This window comes from Tachyglossus aculeatus, chromosome 19 (assembly GCF_015852505.1).
Source record: "Tachyglossus aculeatus isolate mTacAcu1 chromosome 19, mTacAcu1.pri, whole genome shotgun sequence".
NCBI lineage: Eukaryota > Metazoa > Chordata > Mammalia > Monotremata > Tachyglossidae > Tachyglossus > Tachyglossus aculeatus.
This window is the reverse complement of record NC_052084.1, coordinates 10,837,273-10,861,019: the sequence shown is the minus strand read 5'-3', so window position 1 is coordinate 10,861,019 and position 23,747 is coordinate 10,837,273. Positions and strand designations below refer to the sequence as shown.

Below are 23,747 nucleotides of genomic sequence, written 5' to 3'. Positions count from 1 at the left end.
GGTTTTTCATTTTTCAGCGCGGCTGAGCCCAGCCTGAGATTGATCGTCACATATGGCCCCAGAAAACAAACTGTCAATACCTTGAATGCTGCAGAATTTGAACAAATAGCCGTCCGCCCATTCAAGCCACTCATTGCATCCCATTTAACAGATTTTATTGACAGTTTCCTTCTTGTAATTAAAGGGAAAACTACTGGCCAGCAACCAAGATAAAGTTCAAAGATAGGGTCAAAACAAAAGCAGATGGAGGGGCACGGTGTGACTGTCAATGGTACATAGCATCAGAGCATGTTATTGACACACAGGTATCTAATGATCGGCATGTCATTAAAGAGGGATCTATCCTGAACTTTATGCAAATGCTAAAAGGGACTTAAGACCACAATAAAGCATTAGGGGAGACACAAAAGGAAAAACAACAAAGCACAAACGATTTTTACTTATCAGATGCTGCTCACTGCTTCTGCACTTTTTAGTTCAAATGCAGAGAAAAATACTTTCTGTCATTCTTAACCCCTTTTGAGCAGGGTCACCTTTTAAGGAAATCTTTCAGTTAAAACAGCTGTTTTGTAAGAAAGCATAAACACCCTCTAAAACTGAATCAGTAATTCCAAAACACGCTTAAATGTTTCGCTGTTAATGCAGGGGTGGGTGCATTCAGAAATAATAGATTCGCCTACAAGGATACAGGCACCAAACTCACTTTACCGGCACTAGCTCGGGTCTATGCCTTCGATTTGAAGGAACAGAATCTATATATTTCAAAGGAGCTTTCCCTTTTGATACTGCCACTGCTTTTACTATGCTCCCTTTCAGCTTGCCCACTGGTTTCGGCAGGACTTCTATGCTATCCTGCCAAATGTAAAATAATATTCTCATTTTGCCTTCCCCAATTCTTGCTTTCAGAAAGTTACTTTTTTTCCTCACTGTACCACTGTCGAGATTTAGCATGCCCATGCAGAGAACATCAAGGGGAGAGAAAAATGACATATGAAAAATGGACCGACAATGAGGCCAATCTGCCAACCTGAATTAGCAAGCGCTATAGCTTTGAGGGTGACGAACTCTTCTTTCTCTAACTTCATGCTCTTGTACTTCTTCACCAGCTGCAGGATGGCATTGTTGAGGTCAAGAAGGCCAGCTAGTTTGGACTGATCTTCATCCATAATATAATCTTCAGCGTAGACAAGTTCATCTTCAAAAGAAAGTGATCGGTATACCACACCCAGGATCAAGATCTCCATCCAAGCACTCTGCAGGAGGCTCATTTGATCAGCCAGGGACAAGGTAGAGAATCCTGAATGGGGAAATTGAAATGCAAATTATTAAGACACATTCTGCCGATATCCACAATCTTATATTGCAACTTTGGCTTCCCAATGAATGATGGAATCACCTTCAAAACAATCAAGGAAAAATTAAAGGGTATTTAAATACTACAAAAGCAGTTTCAAATTACAGCTAGACTTCCTCTAGGAGCTGCAAATATGCCCGGGAAATTGTGATAGTTGGAAGCACTACTAATTTTAAAGCATTGGACCACCAAATTAAATGTAATATGGTAAAAAAAAACCCAACACCCCACAGTTCTGGGGATCATGACCCTATTTGTGGTTCTAATAAAAATGAACCAGCTGCTTATGAGTTCTTCCTGAATTAAGGTAGATATGTATTAGGTGAATTAAAGCAATGATCCTGCTGAAAAAGACGCTGACTTGCTTTCTCTTATTTTTTGTGGTAACTGTTTAGTGCTTGCAATATGCTAAGCACTGTACTACTACTACTAATAATAATGGCATTTATTAAGTGCTTACTATGTGCAAAGCACTAGTTCTAAGCGCTGGGGAGGTTACAAGGTGATCAGGTTGTCCCATGGCGGGGCTCACAGTCTTAATCCCCATTTTACAGATGAGATAACTGAGGCACAAAGAAGTTAAGTGACTTGCCCAAAGTCACACAGCTGCCAATTGGCAGAGCTGGGGTTTGAACCCATGACCTCTGACTCCAAAGCCCGTGCTCTTCCCACTGAACCACACTGCTTCTCTGAGCTCTACTAAGCTCTGGGGTAGATATAGGCTAAACAGGTTGGACACAGTCTTAATCCTCATTTTACAAATGAAGTAACAGGCACAGAGAAGTGGCTTGCCCGAGGTTACCCAGCAGGCATGTGGCAGAGCCAGAATTAGAACCCAGGTCCTTCTGATTTCCAGGACCATGCTCTCCCCATTAGGTCATGCTGTTAGGGTAAACAGGACTACCTTTGAAGTCTTCAGAAAGGTGTCTAGTTGCAGCCCAATTCTGGGGACTTGACAAATATGTTCCTTTCAACATAACCTCTCTCCTGGACTGTTTCTGATCAGGTCACCAAGGGCATACTATTCTAGGCTTTCATTTTTTAAGTTTGTGTTTACAATTGCTGTTTGTTTATTATGTCGAACTGCTAACGCCCCCAATTGCATTAGGAGTTATGGACTAGTACAGAAAAGGAAGTGATTCCTTGGCCAGTTCATGAAATTACAGTAGCTTGCCAGTTGGCACCATCATCCAAAAGTGCTTAATAAAACTATCAAAGGGGATTAGTTGAGCTTTTCTTTAAGGGGGCCTTAAGATATTTTTAAAGCTTTCATTAGTCACTTATGAAGCAGCTTACTTTATTTGTGTGTGGTCAGGGCACTTGCTAGGAGGACAGCCCCTTTGGAAGATGAATTTGGGGCATCACTGACTAAGCCAACAACAAATGAGCAAATCCAAAAATCACCCACCAAAGTCTCAGTTTTCATTAAGAACAGTAATAATCAACAAATGGCCCCAACTTTAAAAGTACTGTTCACTAAAATCAGAACTGTTCCTATAATGAAGGAGGACCTGGGCTGGTTCAGCATTACTGGTTTCCATTTTCCAACAGTGTTTGTTCTAATAGTGCTGTTCTAATAATTTGTTCTAATAGTGTTTGTTAGAGAAGCAGCATGGCTCAGTGGAAAGAGCATGGGCTTGGGAGTCAGCGGTTATGGGTTCTAATCCTGGCTCCGCCGCTTGTCAGCTGTGTGACTTTGGGCAAGTCACTTAACTTCTCTGTGCCTCAGCTACCTCATCTGTAAAATAGGGATTAAGACTGTGAGCCCCATGTGGGATAACCTGATGACCTTGTATCCCCCCAGCACTTAGAACAGTGCTTTGCACCTAGAAGTGCTTGACAAATACCATTATCATTATTCTACCCTAAAAGAAAAAGAGGGAGAAAAGGGAACTCAACTTTGCACTAAAAGCAAATGGAAATAAACGATCCTAACACCAAACCACTAATACAAAATGCAAAACCTCAGTTCTGGTAAACAGTTTCCAATGTGACTCAGTACTCAGAGAAAAATAAAATAAAATAAGGATCTGAATGGCTAAAAGCAGAAAGAAGTCCTTCCTTTCAGCTTTAGTTTTACAGTTTCTTGCCATTCTCCCAAGAAATGGCTTTTTTTTTCCTCTGCAGTGGCAGATGGACAGAGAAAGTAGCCTCCAGCACCTTCCTGTGACAGTCCTATTCTCCCTCCCAGACACTGCTGTTAGTAAATAGATTTACACATTCTCCAATCTCCACACATCTTTCTGCCGAATAATTAAAAGCAGGATGATTAGTTTATTGAGTGGAAGGAGGAACTTTTTTATTGAGGTCCATCCACGATTTTATCAGGGCTAGCACTTTTACGGTTGTCATGAGGGTGCAGGCATCCAATTTTTCTTATCTGCCTGATTAATACAAACGCTGTTTCAGGACGCATTAATTAACAGATACAAATCTACGTTCTCATGGAGGGATCAATACGGAGAAGAAAAGAGGCATCAATGTGAATTTAGTGCTGATGATGGAGAAGGCACTCTATTGACATTTACGTGCATGGAAACTTTAAAGTTGCACCAGGGCCGTATTGTCCCTGTGATTTACAAATTAACAATTTTTCAGCCATAACAATGTCACACACATTTCTGTGGTGGTTTAATTAAGCAAAAGCAATAAAATCGGTTTTGATGAAAAAAACTGAACTTGGAATTCGTATCTTTTGTGATCTTGAGTGTTTCTTTCTGAAAACTAACAATTTTTGCCTCTCGTCTTTTAAAAATAAAATGTTAAAAACCCATCATTTTGGGACTTGCATTTATAAATGTGCTTGCACTATTCATTCCCAGAGCCACTGCCTTCCATTAGCAAAGAAAATCATATGTACTCTGAGGGAAAATACTAGACTATCCTGCTTGACTTGTTATGCTATTCTGGAGGGCTTCTTTATAAAAAAATGCTTAACTTTCCACAAGTCATGTGTGTCGTCTTACACATAAGCAAACAGGTAAAAGTCAAACTCAACACTTACAGATTTTACTAAATGAACGATTAACTTACATTTCTTCTTGGATTTTAAATAACTACAGCGTGCCTGAAATACATTTTAACCCTTCAAGGCTGTACCATTGGTATCATGAAGATATATACCAGTTTTCCTTTCTTAGCATCAGACAAAACACACTGGGATTTCATTTCTCTAGGACAAAAACAAATTGCCTCTTCATTAGATAGCTGTCAACTGTCTAGGTTACACCACAGTTTAAAAATGTATTTAAGATTTGTTTTTAATTACTACCTCACTATGGGCATTACTTCTTGAGAGAAAAGAGCATAATTATTTTTCAGACTCATAATAAGACAAATAAAAAGTTGAAATTTTTTTCTAGTAAAAGTGAATGTGCAAAGAACAAAGAACTCAGAGAATCTGACTTATCAAGGCAAGCTTGAGGGTTTTTAAAGGTCCTACGATAAATTTTCTCTAAGCAATCTTTTTCAGGAGAAAAATGACAAGATCATAAACTAAACATTCTTTATTTGAAACATTAATTATCACTAGTGTGGTAATGGTATTTTCAGCAAAAAGGAGTGTGTCTACCAAATCTGTTGCACTGTACTCTCCCAAGTGCTTCATACAATGCACTATACATACACAGTGAGTACTCAATAAATATCACTGACTGATTAGGACCTATGATACACATGATTTGTTACCACAACTGCTGCTATCCCCTCTAGATTGTAAGCTAGTTATGGGCAGGGAACGTGTTTGCTAATTGAACATGTTTGCTAATTCTGTTGTATTGTACTCTTCCAAGCATTGGTACAGTGCTCTGCACATAGTAAGTGCTCAATAAATACCACTGAGTGATTGGTTGATCTATAAAATTTAGATTTTATAAACCAAGAAAAATCAAATATTATTTGGCAAACAAGTCAATTGAACTTCATGTTCAGAATCAGCTGATAAACTCTGGTGTGTGACAGTTTGTAGTTTTAAATGTTTACCTGTAACACGGTTTCTTTAAACACAGTGTACTGATACTGAGCGTTTCCCCCTCCCCCTTCCCTAGCAACGGATCATTCCATGCATATCGGTGACAACTTTGATCTCTCTTCATCTCCCTCCCCAGTCAGTGCTATTTAATGTATCTCAGGCATTTTGCTAGCACAACTCTAAACCCTGACCCGCAGTTAAATAGCATGTTTATCTGCAATAGTGTGCTCCAAATAAACCAGATGACAGTTTGGAATAACGTCATTTGGAAGGATTGAAAAGCTTTTCAAGAGTCAGGTACCCCTGAGGTATTGGGCTTGAAGGAAGCCTGCTTTGTGCCAACCCTCCTGCCATCCTCTACTAGAAACTCATAAGTTTGACAGTGATGCCATGGGCACTTGTCAAGTCCTTTTTTTTTTTTTAAGACTGGCAAACTGAGGCACTTTACAGTCAACTTACAAAAAAGGCTAAAGCATTTGAAAGTGTGAAGGGCAAAAAATATCTGACGGCTAGTCTTCAAAAATACACTTTCATTTCACAAAGCATAAATGTTTATCTCCCAGGCTGAGTGTTGACAGAAATAGGCTGCAATGCAAACACGTGAGTTTAACCCTTGGCAGGCATCCTTTCCTCTGCTGTTTTCTTGAGCCAGTTCAAGCATCTTAAATCACCAGGTCCTGGTAATAACAGCTAATCAGGGCATTGATTTGCCCGTTCCCAGTTTTTGAACTGTGGACTTTCTCTTCCAATTAAAAACTGACACTTTTCAACAAATAGCATATCATACTAGAATCCTAATTATGCTTGGGCTCACCGAGAGTCCTAAGAACATACAGTAGAGACGGGCTGAGCACCTTAGCCCAGGTTTGATTCTATCTATCCTGTACCAGTAAACTTAATGCATAGGACACAGGAAAGAAGAAAACAAATAATAACAGGATTGCAGTTCTCTAAGGTGTACTGCCTCATACTAGGAATCAAACCATATAGTGTTTGGGAGGCTTCCAGCCCAAGTTGCAGATTTGGTAGTCTCTTAAACAGGAGCTGTTGAACAAGTTGCTCTCTGCAAACCAGCAGATGGACTACTTGTTTTCTATAGCACATAGCTCACTGCTCTGCACTTAGCAGGGTAAATCTTTTATATTCCTGAAGACGCTTTCCTCTCCTTCATTAAGATGGACTTTACGGACACCAACTCACTAGGGGCTAGAGTTAAGCAGTTGCAGATGGTCAAGTGCCAAAGTGAGATCTACGACATATACATAGTGCTATGAGGTTTTTATAACATACATACATGACTGTTGGTCATTATTCCTGCATGACTTCTGCTTTTGAAAATTTGACACCTCATCCAGATAACGCTTCCTTCAATGCTTGTGCTTTTACTGTTGTGATCATCTAAATCTTATACATGTAGATTTTGTATTTATAAATCACAACTGATTTGGGTACAGGAACAACAGACTAGAAGCTGCCACATTTACAGCCAATCTAGCCCATTTATTCAACAGTCCTTTCAGCATGTGTTAATTCCAAAAAAAGCTTCCAAGAGTCTAACTTCTAGGGCTTCATATTTGAAAATAAACTTCCTTTACACTTTTCAGCATTTATTTTAAAAAGAGCAGGGGCTCCAGCCAGCAAACATTTAGTAGGTTTTAACATTAGAGGTCGCATTTGAACATTATTTTCATTCAATTTTGCTAGATTCACTTTCTACTGTTTTTAGATTAACTTTCCACCCCACATTCAGCAAATGATTTTCCAGGGATGGGGTGACAGAGCACTGTAAAAGGGAGAGGGAGCAGAATATGTAAATGCAGTCTCCTTAGAGCTGAATGAATTTACAGAACCAATTAACCACTGACCCCTGATTTTGAGTGTGCAAGTAGCCAAATGAGTTTACAATTAGCCACTTGTGAGTACAGAAATTGAAAACATGCTCCAAAATACTCATCATGGACTTTCTCCAGGCTTCCACTGCTCCTGCCGTCATTGGCATGGTGTTAATAAGTGTAGGAAGGGCTGATGGAGACTATCATAGGCTGGTAAAAATATGCACAGGATGACAGATTTTTGATTTGTTCTACAAGGGCTGGTTGAGGTCACACTAAATTGGCTCCATATGTCTAAGAGTTTGAAGAAAAACATAGAATTTGAGATAAGAGCACGAAAATATATGGCAAAAAATAAGAATCTAAAGGGATGGCAGTTCCAGTCATATTTTCAACGCAGTCAGAGGGGAATTAGTAACCAGAAATTTCTGTGGTAATTCAGGGCCATCCACTTGGTGACTCCAAGTTGGAATTTGTGGGGACAAGGAAGTGGGGGCATCATGGTTAGTGATTCCTTGTGCATGGGTCCTGATGGGCCAATATCCACACAAAGTGACAGGGGACTTCCAAGAGTGCTGGCAGCCCTGACTCCCAAGCCTAACTTACAGCTGGCCTGGATGAATTGTAGGGACTACCATGAGGATGCCCAGGATAGACAGACAATAATGGAGGGCTGGAAGAGATTTCAATGTTCTCTGCCAATCACGTTAATATGATGATATCTGGGGAGCTGGAGCAGTAAAAACCTTAGTTCTAAGGACCACGATGTCTGATTTTATGGACCTCTCAAAGGGACACAATAATAAGAAGAAGCATAATTGTGGTTCTTCTTGTGTGCTTAAGCAGCCAGTGGCAGAGCTGGGATTAAAACTCGGAACTTCTGAATCCCAGGTCCGTATTCTTTCCACTAGCCCACACTGCTTCTGAGCACCTATTAGCTGCAAGATACTCTCCCAGGTGCTTGGGTGCAGAAGCTACAAGACAAAGGTTCCTGCTGTTGACGTGTTTACAGTTTAAATTGGGATACTGGTGAGGTGTCAAGCAGCTTGGCTCCCAGAAGCCTAGAGGACTTGGGCATAACCTTGGAATGGACCAGAATCACTACTAGAACTGTGGACTGGATAATAATAATAATTGTGGTATTTATAAAGCACTTACTATGTGCCAGGCATTGTTCTAAGCACTGGGGTGGATACGAGCTAATTGGGTTGGACATTGGTTGGACACTGGACGAGCTAATTGGTTGGACCCTGTCCCACATGGGGCTCACAGTTTTAATCCCCATTTTGCAAAGTAACCGAGGCCCAGAGAAGTGATGTGACTTGCCCAAGATCACAAAGCAGACACGTGGAGGAGCTGGGATTAGAACCCAGGTCCTTCTAACTTCCAGGCCTGGGTTCTATCCACTAGGCCAGACTGGATCAAACCTTCTGATATCCTGGCCCCGACTCCATCAGTTTACCAAAAGACTTGCAGTCAGCAAAGAAACATGAGATGAATAAGGTTCCAACGAGAAAGCTTCCTGGGCAAATAGATGGAAGATTTAGTGATTTAAATCATGTGGGAACATAAAATGATAGAACTCCCCAAGCTATGCTATCAGGAGGCAAGTAGCTCTCATCCCAACTGTAGGCTGATCCTGAAGTTGCAGGATCCTAGCACAAGCTTCACCTTGGCTTTGATGCCAGCATCTCACAAGAATGGAGCTTTCTCTCACATACCTTAAGCACCCACTTTACCTTTATTATTAAAGTTGACAGTTTAATCACACTCTTTAACTGCTTTTCTCTTAAGATTTATAAAAACACACTCCGAGCAGATTCTATGGTAATGTCAGTGCAAGTTTTTTTTACTATTTAGAAGTGTCTGTAATTAATTTCTCCCACTGTTTCTTGTCTTGACAGTATTTTGACATTGTATAAATTTCTTTTTCGTAACAGATTTTGAGGGGACAAAATAAAAAATGCTTTCAGATCTCTGCTGCTGAGAGTGCATCCCAAACAGCATGGGATAGAACAGCATAAAGCACTGTAACCAATAAGCATGTGTCCCCAAAGAGTTTCCTGCCACTTTCAGTAAAGCAATTTTAAAACTGTGTACATAATGCTAATTAAATTAAAAATTTCTAAAAAAAAAACCAAAAACAAAACCTGATAATGCTGGCCAAAGCACTTTTCCAATGAACCTTTTTGGAACAACAGACAGGGCCTTGGCAGAGGATTGAGAAATCTTTGCCTTCATCATCACTATTTCTAACAAACAGCAGTAGATAACCCTACAAATGGAAAGACACTCACACTTCATACCCATCTCAAAACAGGACAAACAACGGTCACACTAAGCCAAAATTGACCAATCTGAAATATTTTCATTGCTGGATTCATTCAGAAGTACTAAACAGATTTCTAAACATTTAAAAGCAGCAAATGAAACATTTGCAAATAGACAAGATGGTGCTTGCCTGTCATAACCTGTCATTAGAGACACACAAGAAGGTGGTATGCAATTGAAATGCCAGTTAGACATTTCTGAGATTCATCAAACTGGTTCACAGATCCAATCTCGCATAATGATTCTAACAGGAACAGAGTCTGCCCAAGAAAAATATCCCAGCTATGCATAATGACAGATGCCCTGGCCTACAGAAAATCAGTCTGGCCATGAAGCAGATCATGCTTCTGTCCTAAAATATATTTAGTGACCACTGTTTCTTCTTCATAGGCCTCTAATTTACTTTTAGTACGAACTTAGATTTTAGGAGTAGCTAGTAACTTTTCCATTTACCCTGGTGTTATAAGGGGCTCTAAGAGAAAATAAGCTTGGCTTGGCACACATTTCAAGTGAATCATCATCATCATCAATCGTATTTATTGAGCGCTTACTGTGTGCAGAGCACTGTACTAAGTGCTTGGGAAGTACAAATTGGCAACATATAGAGACAGTCCCTACCCAACAGTGGGCTCACAGTCTAAAAGTGAATGAATGGCTTTGCGGACTTGAAGATATTCTGAACCTTTCATACCATAACAAAGATGTTAAGTTATACCTGTTAGAAGGCTAGGGAAGTTCTGTTAAAAATTAAGCAAACCAAAACATATTCTGGTGGTTTTAATAGCAGCTGTATTTCTACTCTATAACTGAGTCTAAAATAGTAAACCGATTTGAAGGATTGCCTTATTTACACAGAATATCTGAACCAAGACTTCAGCCTGCTTTCAAATAACTTCCTTCTGTTGCAAACATTCAGCAATTAAAGAAATTCTATACAAAACAAGACAGCCTTCCTTGTTTTGTTTCTATTACCTACGACAACATAATACATGGGCATTACTGTATCCAAAGGTGCTTTCCAAAGCAATAATAACCCGGGGCCAGATAAATTAAGAATACATTAGACAAGGAAAACATACCATTTGATTTATTGTTTTTGGAGAGTAGAAGAGCAAAGACGACTAAGAGGAAAAAAGCAGTCATGTTACATATTTAATATGTTTTCGAGCTAAAGAACTCTCTTTTTAAGGTGACTGAGTCATGTCTTCGATATCTTAATGTTGGTTCTGAAGTTGGGATTTCACTCTCATAACAAGAACACTGCATGTCCAGAATTGTTTGCATTTATCTGACTTCAAATTAAAGGAGTAGTTTTTAAATAGGATGGTTGTGGGTTTAGGTTTTGGAGCTTTAGTCCCATCATTCTGTAAGTATCCCAGACTGCTAGGGAATCATACTAAACTTCAAACATTAGTCTACTAAGCTTGGACTCTAAAAAGGTTTGGAGACATGCAGTTCCAGAACAGTGTCTGAATTTAGAAGAGTCTAAGCAAAATCTATGCTCTTGGAATTATTCTTTGAATTGGTCTGGACATTGGGAAACAGGAATTGGGGATTGGGAGATATGATTGGTGACATCTTAGGCTCAAATTTCCAAGTGGGAGTGGTTCTCCTTCTCTTCTGCCCTTTTCTCCTAGCCCAGAGCCAAGCATTCTAGTTTGGGCTGGCAACCTTGGGTAATGGAAGAGGAAGTATCCTCCTTGGATACTCTCCCAATCATGGAAATCCATAACAAGCAGCTCCTCCTTTGGGATCATTTGTCCCAAAGCACAGGAAGAAAACCTCTCCTTCCCCCATTTCTCCCTGTTGACCCCCACTAATCTGAGTAAATGGAATGCAGACTGCTATTCCCTGGGCAATCAACTCTCTTGACTCCCCAACACACACACACACCCAACCACCACCATGAAAGCAACTTTTCAGATGCTTAGCCACTGATTAAGTTCTTCTTGAGACCACTGGGGAGAGCTGCAGGATAAATGCTCTTTAGAAGTCAAGCTTTCATGGAAAGTTGTGAAAGCACTAGAAGAGTCATTCTAATCTCAAACACAAAACTGCTAAATGAACCTTTTCAACTACACCTAACTCTGGGGTAGTTTGGCTTCAATGGAATGGGGCACTCAGACTGGCTTGTTCTCTTGCCCAGGGATTTACCTCCATTTTGTACTAGAGTCTCCTTGTGCCAGGTTGGATCTTTTGTGCTAGTTACCACAGAGGATCTCCAGATTATGGGAGGATCATTCTCTCCTGAGGTCAGACACCTTGACCTCTAACACACTAGGAATGCAAAGACCATGAAAAATACTTGTTGGGATGCACAGGTCCCATCATAACAGCCTCCAAATCCTCTCAACACAGAGTGTGTGCTCTCTTCTGTACTACTGCTTAGGTTTGTCATGATTGGAAAAGCCTCAATTTTCACTCTTAGTAGGAGATTCGCAAAATCATTTCAACATATTATGGGTGTGTGTACACACACACACACACACACCACACACACACACCACACACACACACACACTCATATCCATGGGTGGTAATGGGTTGGGATGAATAGAATGGTAAAACAAAAAATCCTGGGTGGTGTGCTCATTCTGGTTTGAATTATTTTGAAGTAGTCACTGTGTGTGTGTGTGTGTGTGTGTGTGTGTGTGTTGAACTACGTAGCCTAGTGATGATGATAATAATAATAATAATAATGGTATTTGTTAAGCATTTATTATGAGTCAAGCACTAGGGTAAAAACAAGATAATCCAGGCAGTCACTGCCCCAAATGGGGCTTACAGTCTAGAGGAGAGGGAGAACAGATGTGACAGAATCCCCACTTTACAGATGTGAGCAGTTAAGTGATTTTCCCAAGGTCACCCAGCAGGCAATTGGCAGAGCTGGACGTATAGGATGAGCCACTGCTGCCTCCATGGTTTTAAACACCTTACCTAAGTCATTCCCAACACCCTCTCTCTGTAATACCTGGCCTTATCAGAATGGCCTCCCCAGTCCGGTGCAAGTCAATTTTTACTTTCACCCCTATTTAAAACTGACCTCTGTTTTTGAATGACACGGCTGTAGATGAAATGCTCCCCATGTGCACAAAAGTGGCTGAAAAAAGGCCAATCAATGAGTGACTGAGATCCCTTCCACACAGCCCTCACCTAAAATTGGCTAATGTTTTAATGGCTCCAAATGCAACAGAACCACTTAAGACGTTCAACAAGTGTTGTCAAAAAAACCTGTAATTTTAAAGCTGGACTGCAGGCAAGAGAAGGAGGAAAGTGAGGATAAACAGCTACCAAAGGCATTTCAGTGAAGGCAGCTAAATTCTAAGCCAAAGTGGAACACTTGTTTATGGAATAATTCTGAGAATGAAGGTCGAAGGTGCATGTTGAACAAGGAATCCAAGTTGCAGGTATGAAATTACAGTACATCAACTGGCAAGCCTTTCATTCAAATAACTCCCCACATCTGCACTCTGAATTCTGAAAAGTTACGCCTCAGAATTTCCCAGCTCTAACGAGTTTAAAGTCATGCTCTCCACATCATTTTAATGTTGGGTTTTGTGTGTGCCTAATAAAGGCTGTTTATGAATACCCACTCCCAGGCCCACTGTTAATGCTTGTTGGCTCAAGCAGTGCTAAGTCATTAATGTCTGGCTTCAGCCTCTCTGGGGAGATAACCAATCATTTCCTCACTGAGAATGGAGGCAGCCCCTGCTTTCCCTCCTAATTCCCTCCCTCTGCATCTTTCCATCTGGCAAAGTCAAAGATCCTGGAATTTCCCAAATGAATGTAGAGCCAGTGTCGGATATTTACATAGTCAGGCATACCGACCATCACTTTATGATATACAACACCTACACACGCACACACATACACAAATGTGTATATATACATCTATACATATGTTTATTTAGGCTTTTGCCAACTATGACACCTCCACTTGAAAATCTCTCCAATACTAGAGGGAAAGAAAAAACAGATAGAGTGCTTGTTTTAAAATAAATAAATGAATAAAACCTCTTCCCTAAGTAGAAAAACTAGTTCAAATTGTTGCCTCCAAAGTTTCCCAGCTCTGATCTTTTCTAACATAGTCTTCTTTGCCCCTTTTTTAAACTCTCCTCTCTAGTGTAGTCCCTCTTTTCATGTCACTCAGATGTAATGATTAAACCCAGGCATACCCAAGGACATCTGCATTCAAGCTTGTTACAGTACGCGTACATATTAAGAGGCGTCTGTCATCTCTCGTGTATGGATTTCCTTAGATAGTGTGCCATTTCTCGACTAGGGTGGAGTTTAGCAGTCAGGTTACCTCTAGAGGCAGAGGGTCTTAAGTCTGCAACAGTCCAAAAGGAAAGAAAAAAAAGCCGCCTGATTCTAATACACCTAATTAGCCATCGGCAGACTCTTAATTGCATACATTAGGATGATTCCATAGTGGAGATTAATTCTAAATATACCCAAGCAGCTGGTTAAGATGCCATGGATTACAGTGTGGACTGTACTTTTCCACTTAATTAGATATCAAAATTAAGCAGCAACAAGCATTTTGACATAACGGGGATCAAGCCGCTGCTTGGTATCCCAGAGCTGCACTAAAGTGACCGCTAAACAGAGCTGCACAGATGGAGAGATATTAAATGCCGCACTGGAAAGTAATTTCAAATAATAAAATATCAATATTTACATTTTAATTACCCCTACTGAGAGCCGCTCTGTCATTTTCACTATTGCCGACGCAGCAAGGGGTAGTGGAATGACATTGCGGCTCTGACTGCAATGACTATTTTGTTTCCATTAAAGAATGACAAGTGTTTTAGAGGCAGTGACACCCAGTGTGTGAACAAGAATGACAGCAAATCAGAAAATTCCTATTAAGGGAATAAATGCCTCGACAAGAGAATTTACTTGGAGCAGCCGCTCCTCCAGGAAGCACATAATCCTTTCCAAATTTTCTACTGAAAGTTTATTATTAGAGATGCCCAAGGGAAGTTTTAGTCTCCTTTGAAATATTTAGGTCCATAAAATGTTATATGATGATTGTCAATTTAAAAAACAATAACACTTTGAAGTGAACAAATATCCAAAAGTTGTGAGTAAATTAAAACAATGTCTTGTGTTCGTTTCGAGGGGGGTGGGGGGGAAAGGGACTGTTTTTTGACATCAACTGTTAAAGAGACGGTATCTTTCTGAGGAACTTTCCAACAGGCAAGTTGATGAAAGATTTTCAATAAAATGTTTCTTGATTTGGTGGGGATCGGTGGGAAGGAGAAGAATTGTTTGTAACTTTCATTATATTTTTGCTGAAGTTGGCATAATAAACACTGCTCCTCCACATGGATCAGAATTTTCTAAATTTGGAAATGATGCTAAAAATAGGATGCAATTGTGTGTGTGTGTGTGTGTTTTGTAAGTGTGTTTTACCTCTGTCCTATCTGTCATTTCCTACATAGAATCTGAGGCTGCAGAATTACTCCTGCAAATCCCCACCAAATTCAATTATTCTTCATCAACTTTAAGGATAAAATTATGAGAAAAGAAAAAGTGCACATGGCACCTGACAGACTGCATCACAAAGAAATATATGAAAACAGTAAAAGTCTTCCTTTGGGGATGACTGTCAAACTGAAGAGCTCTTGAAAGAATTCTAATGCCCCCAGATATGAGAGAGTGCATAAAAGAAACTCTTTGGTCAGTAGCCTGTACTATGCAGTTAACTGATCCCCTATCTCACAGCCTGAATTTATTTAATGCGAGGAGATGAACAACCATAAATGTGACAAATGGCTTCAGCAAGCAACCAAATATCATTTTTTTAAGGGGGAAAAAACCCTAGAATCTTTTCTCTAGAATGTAACACTCCTCCCAACCCCCCACCTCCAGATTTGGAGGTTGATATTAATACCCCACTGTAGGAATGTTACAGTGACCCTGTCAGTTAACCAAGAGAGGTTTCTTCATTTACAGAGGACCCAAGAAGTACTTCCTGAGCATCCCTAATGCTGTTAGGACAGCACTCTTCACTATTTCTCAGTCACTAGCACCTTTTAATTTCTGAAAGAGCCACGGTTGAAAATCTTAATTAATTGTTCCATACTGCTTCAGGATCATTATGCAATGTAATAAAGGCCGTGTAATTATGAAATTTTACAGCCATTACCAAGGCTGATGGCTCGTATTTCATCCTCAGCTGGACCCAATGGCTTTTAGGCACTCAGCTCCCCTTTGATGAACTACAGACAGATCTATCAGGACCAAACAATATCCAGGCAAGGCGGCTATAATAGCTACCTACAGATGAAGCCATAGATAAAGATAAACTATAAATCTACACACAAATGCAGCACATTGCCTCAGGATGACAGAGGGGAGAGGATGAGGCACTTGGGAAAGCTAGCTGCTTGCAGGAAGGCAGCCTTCTGTGGCTCTTCCTGATTCTGCCTGTGAAGGGTTTGATTTCTTAGAGATGTGAAGCTCTTGACTGAAGCAGTATTCCCTCCCATTGTCTAAAAATCAAATGGGAATACGCTGTTTCTTTTCCACTTCCTCCTGTGTTTGCTGCAGCTTTCTGAAAGAGGCAAGATGTTAACATTAAAAGGATGGATACCATCCAGCCATCTTAACATCTATTCCAGAAAGGAGTTGGGGAGGAGGAGGATACAAGGGGGAACAAGGATTTCTTGTCAACAAGTTATGCACTTGTAAATCACTTGACAATTAGTATTTTGAAATGAGATTAAGACTCATGATTATCTTCTTCATGGAAAAGAGGCTTCCTTTCATCTCACACTTCATGAAATGAAGTTAGACTGAAAATAAGAGAAGGAAAATGCAATGGTATTCACAAATCTTGCAAGAGCTAGGAAGACCTTTCCTTTAAAGCTGAATTTTGAATGTTCCAGAAGAACAATGCTACCAAATGAAAATAATTTGATAAGCACATTATTTTTCTAATGCACTTCATTCTCTGATTTGAAGCTTTATCTGAAGAGGCTAACAGAAATGAAATTTAAAATTTGCGGCAAGAAGGCTCATTTGATATGAGATGTGTTTATCCAGATACTATCTGGGTCCATGCTGACTTTGGGAACACAGCAGGTAACTTATGGATCTCATGTTTTTGATCTTTAGGATGATTGTTCTTGAGCTGGTTCTTTTCTTTAGTATGACCAGGAGCATCCATTGATTAGGCTTATGTGGCAGTTGATTTATACTGGACAGTCTGGTTATCAGCTGGTATGCCCCTTGTCTGGCACTGGATGCCTTTATGCTTTGAATAATTAAACGTTTAGCCTTACTCTTAGCCTTACTCTTAGCTTGTGTGTGGCAAAGAGGCAATCCTCACATCTCCACTGAATGTGAGCAAACTGCTACTGTATGCGGAAGCAAGAGCCATTAATGAGGTGCAACCGCCTTGCCAAGTGATCACTGCGTGGTATTTGTTAAGCACATAGTGGGGGCCATGCCCTATAATAAGCAATGGAGTAGATCCAAGATAATCAGTTCAGACAGCCCCTGTCCTAGGTGGGATTCACAGTCTAACTAGGAGGAGAACAGATATTTCACTCCATTTTACAGTTAATAATAATAATAATAATAATAATAATAATAATAATAATGGTATTTGTTAAGTGCTTACTATGTGCAAAGCACTGTTCTAAGCACTGGGGAGGCTACAAAGTGATCAGCTTGTCCCACGGGGGGCTCACAGTTTTAATGCCCATTTTACAGATGAGGTAACTGAGGCTCAGAGAAGTGAAGTGACTTGCCCAAGGTCACACAGCTGACGAGTGGCGGAGCCAGGATTCGAACCCATGACCTCCAACTCCCAAGCCCGCGCTCTTTCCACTGAGCCACGGCTACTGAGGCACAGAGAAGTTAAGTGACTTGACCAAGGTCACATGGCAGGCAGATGGCAGAGCTTAGACTAGAACCCAGGTCCTCTGACTCCCAGGGCCCTACTTTCTACTAGATCACACTGATATCCCCTGCCTCTATCCAAAACTGCACAGACGTGATTTCAGGTAATCAAAATGATTTCCAGGTGGGACATTCCAAATTCTATACAGGCAGCATGTCCCAGGGTTGAGTCCACCTTAATATTAATAAATTATCTTAAGTCTAGCACAACAATCCTGCCTCAATGCTTTTCCCCAGATCTGTCCACTGTAAAAATCAGTTATTTTCTTATATTGACCCTTCATATACATGAAGGCAACCCATAATGGGTTATTTTTTGCAGGTCCCCTGACCTCCAGTTTCTCCACCTTCTTAAAATGAAGAGACCAAAACTGAGCACAATAATCTAACATTCAATTCCAGGCATGACAAAATTACTCCTCAGTTTCTGTATGCTTCCCTCTCATTCATAGCCCCCACTAACATGTTACGTTCCAGATTGTGTTCATCAAAGTGTCAATTGATCAATTCCTTGCACTGTACCTGGATATGCAATGAAAAGGAAGGCAAAGTGGCTTCCTAAACAAGTGAAGCTATTTGAAATATTTAAACATTTAAATTATAAAAATCCTTCCTGATTCTGCTCCCTAGGGAACCGTTGAATCCTTTATATACAAACAATAATGAATTAGCAGAATATATATATCTAAAGAATAGGACTTGAAAAAGCAGGGCAGTTTAATGCGGAAACATTGAACTCTACACAAAGAACATATGAGTTGCTTATTACTGGGTCGGGAGAACAATGGTCCTGGTTGCCTTCCTGGACATCCACCTTAACTTCCCTCCTCTACATTCCTAACTTTCCTTCTAATAACTACTATGTACCACTTTTTCATCTAGCTAGAAGATCATTGTGGGCAGGGGACATTTCTACCAACTCTTGTTATACTCCCACAAGTGCTTAGTACTGTGCTCTGCATAAAGTAAGCACTCAATAAATATGATTGATTGATATGGCTCACATCAAATTAGCCTCTTGAGCATCCAAAACCACTTCATTCTATATACCACCCAGCCATCCACTTGGCTAAGAGAAAAATCAAATTTCAACCATGCATTTCCAGAGTATAAGCTCTAAGCAAGACGACGTCACAAAGAATCTGTTATCTTCATTTCTCGAAATAGCCACCCAATGATTGGTGATAAAAAAAAAAACTGTGAATGTAAAATAAAGCATTACATATTTGGTGACAGTCATTCATGCACAGGGAATTATTCCGGATAGAATATGGGTTCACATACTTTGGTGGGTCAAATAAGTTATACCCCTCAGCTCATACAACCACCCCCATATCCCCATGTTTCTCCATGTCACAAAAGGAGGCAGATTCACTTTTAATTTGATGCTGGGGGAAGGATGCTTGTTGGTAGAAGAACGTACAGAATATTTTGGTCATGAGATAATAGATCCCCGTCCATTTCCCCATAGCTTGGAAATCTAGCCAAATGAGAGTGGATATCTGGAAATGCCTAGTGCTGTCCATGCTCCCACACCTTCTCCCCACCTCACCCTGCTGCTAGGTAGCCTGTACTCTCTCCTATGACTCAACCAGGTGGCATTGGATGGGGAACATGAAGTACTATTTGTCAATCAGGCTGATGTTCGAAGATCCTATTTCCTAGACTACGTTTAATATTCAGAGTAGGAGTATACATTTCCCCATAGCACTCCCCATGCAAATTATGGCTTGATTTCATGAAAAGATCTGCCCTATGTGGATTTTTTTTTTGGTGGGGGGGGGAGGAGAGGGCTGACTATACCCAGGGAAGAAATGATTTCCAAAATATGAACCTGTTTATTGAAGTCATAACCAATATTTACACCTAAGTATCTAATCAGAGGCCTGATATGACCTGAGATGAAGGATGGAAAATGAACAAAAAGTAAAAGGTGGAATTAATTTCCAGACTGAAGACATCATTCATTTTCAACAACTGCTTTGCAACACTCCCTTTCCATCAGACCCATGTTGTGAAAATTATCTTAGATAAGTGGACAACAATCTTTCTAGTAAACCTAGGAGGCCTATGGAGTAGAAATGAGGTCAAATACTACTATTTGCGTAGGAGGTAATTATCTAAAATAAATTTTATATCTAAAAAGACTGAAAAACAACTAGATGGAAAGGAAGACAAATGCAGATGGAAACTGGAATAGCACCCAACTGCTGGCCCTCTCCTTTAGACTGTGAGTCCTAAGTGGGACAGGCACTCTATCCAACCATATTAACTGGTGTGCACTTCAGAATTTAGTATAGTGCTTGGCCCATAGTAAGCAATTAAATACTATACTAATGAGAACATCAACAACTAAGTGGCCTAGTGGATAAAACATGGGCCTGGGAGCTAGAAAGACCTGGATTTATAATCCCAGTTCCTTCACTTCTTTGCTGTGTGACCTTGGGCAAGTCACTTACCTTCTCTGTGCCTCAGTTACCTCATCTGTAAAATGGGGATTAAGACTGTGAGCTCCACTGTGGGACACGGACTGTGTCCAACCTGATTACTTTGCATCTACCCCAGTGCTCAGAACAGTGTTAAGTGCTTAACAAATACCATTAAAAATTAAAGTGGCCAATAAAAATAGGTGGGTCATGCTTGAGTGATTTTTCTCAATTTTTGAATTCCCCAAGGGACTTTACAGTCTACAGCACTTTTTTTTTCTTTCCTTCCAAGAGGAACTCGACAGTTTCTCCCAAACTCTCTGTATGACATTTATAAATGTGGAGAGATTCAAGGATTCTCTTTTGAGGGAAACGATACTAATAAGGCATGGTTCAATGTTCCAAGATTCTTCCAAGTGTTATTAATTAGATGGAAGGCTTTTTCCCCCCGGAGATGGCAAGATATTTATTAACACTTCAGCCCTCTAACTTGAGGCAAGCGTACAATTACTGAAATTCTGTTATCAACTTGGCAGTGGTCACCAAAAGGGTTTCAGATTACGATCTTTTTCATGATATTTTAATTGTGCTTCTAACTGGCTAAATTAAAAACTATAGCACAATCACATTTAGATCACATCAAACAGAGATCATATCAATTTACAACAAAATGAAGTTCCTACCTGATTTAATTAAACTGAGGATTTTACAATTAAATTCATCAGGATCTCGGACTGAGATCTAAATGTTCTCTCAGCCTTTGGCACTCTCATCTCCTGTATTTTTGTTAGAGTGTGTTTAATTAGAAGTTCAAGTACTGATGATATTTAGATAAGTGTGAGGTTGTTCTTTTCTTCGCAATCATCTGATGCATATTTGTGTGACTTCATATTACATACAGTTCACTTTTTCCCCACAGTAGAATATAGGTATATTGGACAACAGTGGATGCTTACGGGTTCTAAGCTGCAGGAAGAGGCTCTAAATCTTTCCCAGTCCCTTGAATGCAATGTTATGATATGGTTCTGGGATCTCTCATTCCTATTACACAGACATTCACTTTTGCAGGCTGTGTCTGGTTTACTAGACTTTATGGAAGTCAAAGCCTAGTAGCAATTTCTGGCTAGTAGTAGAAGGCATAGCTTTTATTGGCTACCTACTGACTGTCATATACTACACTAAGTGCTTGGGAAGTATAAACAGAAGATCAAGATATGTTCCCCTCCCATAAGAATCTTACATTCTAACACTTTGAGCTTACAGGTCTATTCTAAGAATCTTTCAATCAATGTATTTATTGATAGCTCACTTTATGCAGAGCACTGTACTAAACACTTGGGAGAGTACAATACAGAAGAGTTCGTAGACGCATTCCCTGCTCAACAAGAGCTTACAGTTTAGAGCACAATACAGTTGTTAGATATGAACCCTGCTTTCAAATTAGTGCAGGGCAGCAAGTAAGAGGATGGCTTTTGTAGGGAAGAGAGGGTGAGAAGAGGATCAGGTTAAGAGTAATGGAAATAAACACAGTACTTTATCCCTTTCCATACTCTTGGGAGGGATATTCATTCCAAGCATCTTCTCCCCAGAATTAAAAAAAAAAAAAGTCTGGGTCTGAAATTCCCTGATTTAATGTGTAAGATTGCTGGAGAGATACATGGAATGATGATTATGGTATCTGTTAAGCACTTAAAATGTTTCAAATATTGTTATAAGCACTGGGGTGGATTCAAGTTAATCAGGGCAGTCACAGTCCCTGGCTCACACAGAGCGTGCAGTCTAAGTGATTTCATTCTTTCCTTTAGGTTACCAAAGCATGCTGCTTTAGCCCTACTAGTAGAAAAAACTGTTGTCCTGAACTTGATCCCTATTTTGGAATAGACTGGCAACACATTTCTACCCAAAAGGGAGGTATGCCAATGTCTTACTTTGAGGTATTGGTTCAATATTTATGCTATTGTTGCCTCTGTGCTTAGGATTACAATTTACTGTTCCACCCACACAGACGACGATTCTTAATTTCAATTATCTTACTCTACTTTTCAAAGTAGCATTTTAATTTGTAGTAGACTCCTTCTGGATAAAGTGCATATCGAAAAGTATTTAACACTTTATAAGACACCTGTAGGATATTAATGGTTCCCACTATATTCTTCTTAGTAACAAATAAAAAAAGGTGGATAATGTCCCCAAAATGATCTTGTTAATCACAATAGTATAAAAAGTCCAGATTAACTCTTGAATGTAAGCTTATGATATATTCCATAAATTACACACATATGGAGGAATTGCTTCAAAAGATCAAAATGATAAACATTCTTCAAAGGTTTTTATCCTTTCCTAGTTAATTTTGCACATTTTATAACAAAAAAATACACCTACACTTAGGGCAGGATTTTATCAAAGAAAATGATTAATGGGAATTTCTGCACAACACTGATCTTCAGATTTACATCTTCATAAATTCTGTTTCAAGAGACATCAAATCTTTAAATAACTTAATTCACAATTCTATGTGTTTTAGAGTGAAGGCCCAACTGCCATGTAAATTAATATAATTTATCCTTGCATTTTCATGAATTTTATATCAGATTGCATTCCAGTTGATGGATTTCAAGATTGCAGTTAAAAAAAAAATCCTCAAAACCCTGAGAATTTCCAAATTAATGCCATTATCTTTGGAGTCTTATTTATCTCTGTGTTCCAAAGCCATTCTTTAAAACACCAAATGTAATTTTTAAATGCTTAAAAAATTATTTACATGATAGTTTAGAATGCTTATCATTTAAATACATATTTATAACTTTCAAAAAACCTACATAAAATTGTTTACTCAGTCGATGAGAATGCTGAAAAAGAAAGGTGTTCCGGTTGGTTGGATAAATACATATTTATACATTTGTTAAAAAGCATACTGCTTATCCAATGGACTGAAATGGTTCCATTAGAGCCATCACATATAAATACGTAATCAGCCACAAAATAAAAATTTCTGCAACATTTTCTGGAAAAAATCTTACTTCAAATTTGTTACAGCCAGCTTCGGAGTCCAGCATCTCTACTGTTCAATTTTAAATACAAGAGGAAAAAAGTGTTTGTAGGACAATATTCTTATTCAAACACCAAGGTTTGATCAAGGAAAACATGGGAAACTGGACGAAAGTTACATCTCCTTAAAATTCCTGCTTGTACACAAGGTGCTTGGTGCACTTGCACTTGGAGGACACAAAAATGTTTTTTGATCCTGGAGACTATGATAATTTTAGTCGTCGTAGTAGTAGTAGCATTTATTGAATGCCCATTTAGTGAGGTGCATATAGACTGGGCACTTGAGAATAACCAAGGGAGACCTTTCCTGCCCATGAGGAGCTTAAACTCTAACAAGTGAGGCAAACAATCATTTTCTTAAACTGCAGTTTTCTCCCTGGGTCCTAGCAACCAGAAGTATTTATTAGCTCTTTTGCTTATACGGCTGCGGTATATGCTCAAAAGTATTAAAAGGACAGGAGGATTATATTGTCCAGTTACTGAGTTGTTCAGGGATGAGGCTACAATGGTAAGACTACATCCATGAGCGGGCTGTTCAGACAATCTCCTGCATACTTTGCCCATGAAAACAGAGCAGTGTGCTTTTTCTATCCCCTTACCACTTACCTTATGAATAAATATTTATTGACAACAGTACTGATGATTGGGTTGATTATGATTATTCATCTCGTTTAGACAGCTCTAATATAGCTTAATAAATAGAACCTTAGATAAGGGAGCCAAACGAACTTGAGTGCAGTGCTGCAGGGAGCAATCAGGAGCATGAATTGGACAGAATGAGCTTCTGCTAAGCATTGTTTATGGCCATGGCCAACCCTATTTTCCTTCTCTCCAAGTGAAGGAGAACCTACCTGAGGCTGAGACAATAGCCA

General features: G+C 39.6%; 1 protein-coding gene across 6 annotated transcripts in view; it reads right to left on the bottom strand.

Annotated features, from left to right (window-relative positions):
- The window catches only part of ESRRG (estrogen related receptor gamma), a 449,507-nt gene that overhangs the window by 13,515 nt on the left and 412,245 nt on the right, over window positions 1–23,747 (bottom strand). For all 6 annotated transcript variants that reach the window (XM_038760932.1, XM_038760933.1, XM_038760936.1 and 3 more), the window contains one exon: window positions 1,028–1,297. In XM_038760932.1, coding sequence (XP_038616860.1) covers window positions 1,028–1,297 — 270 coding nt within the window. The remainder of the gene's footprint in view (window positions 1–1,027; window positions 1,298–23,747) is intronic.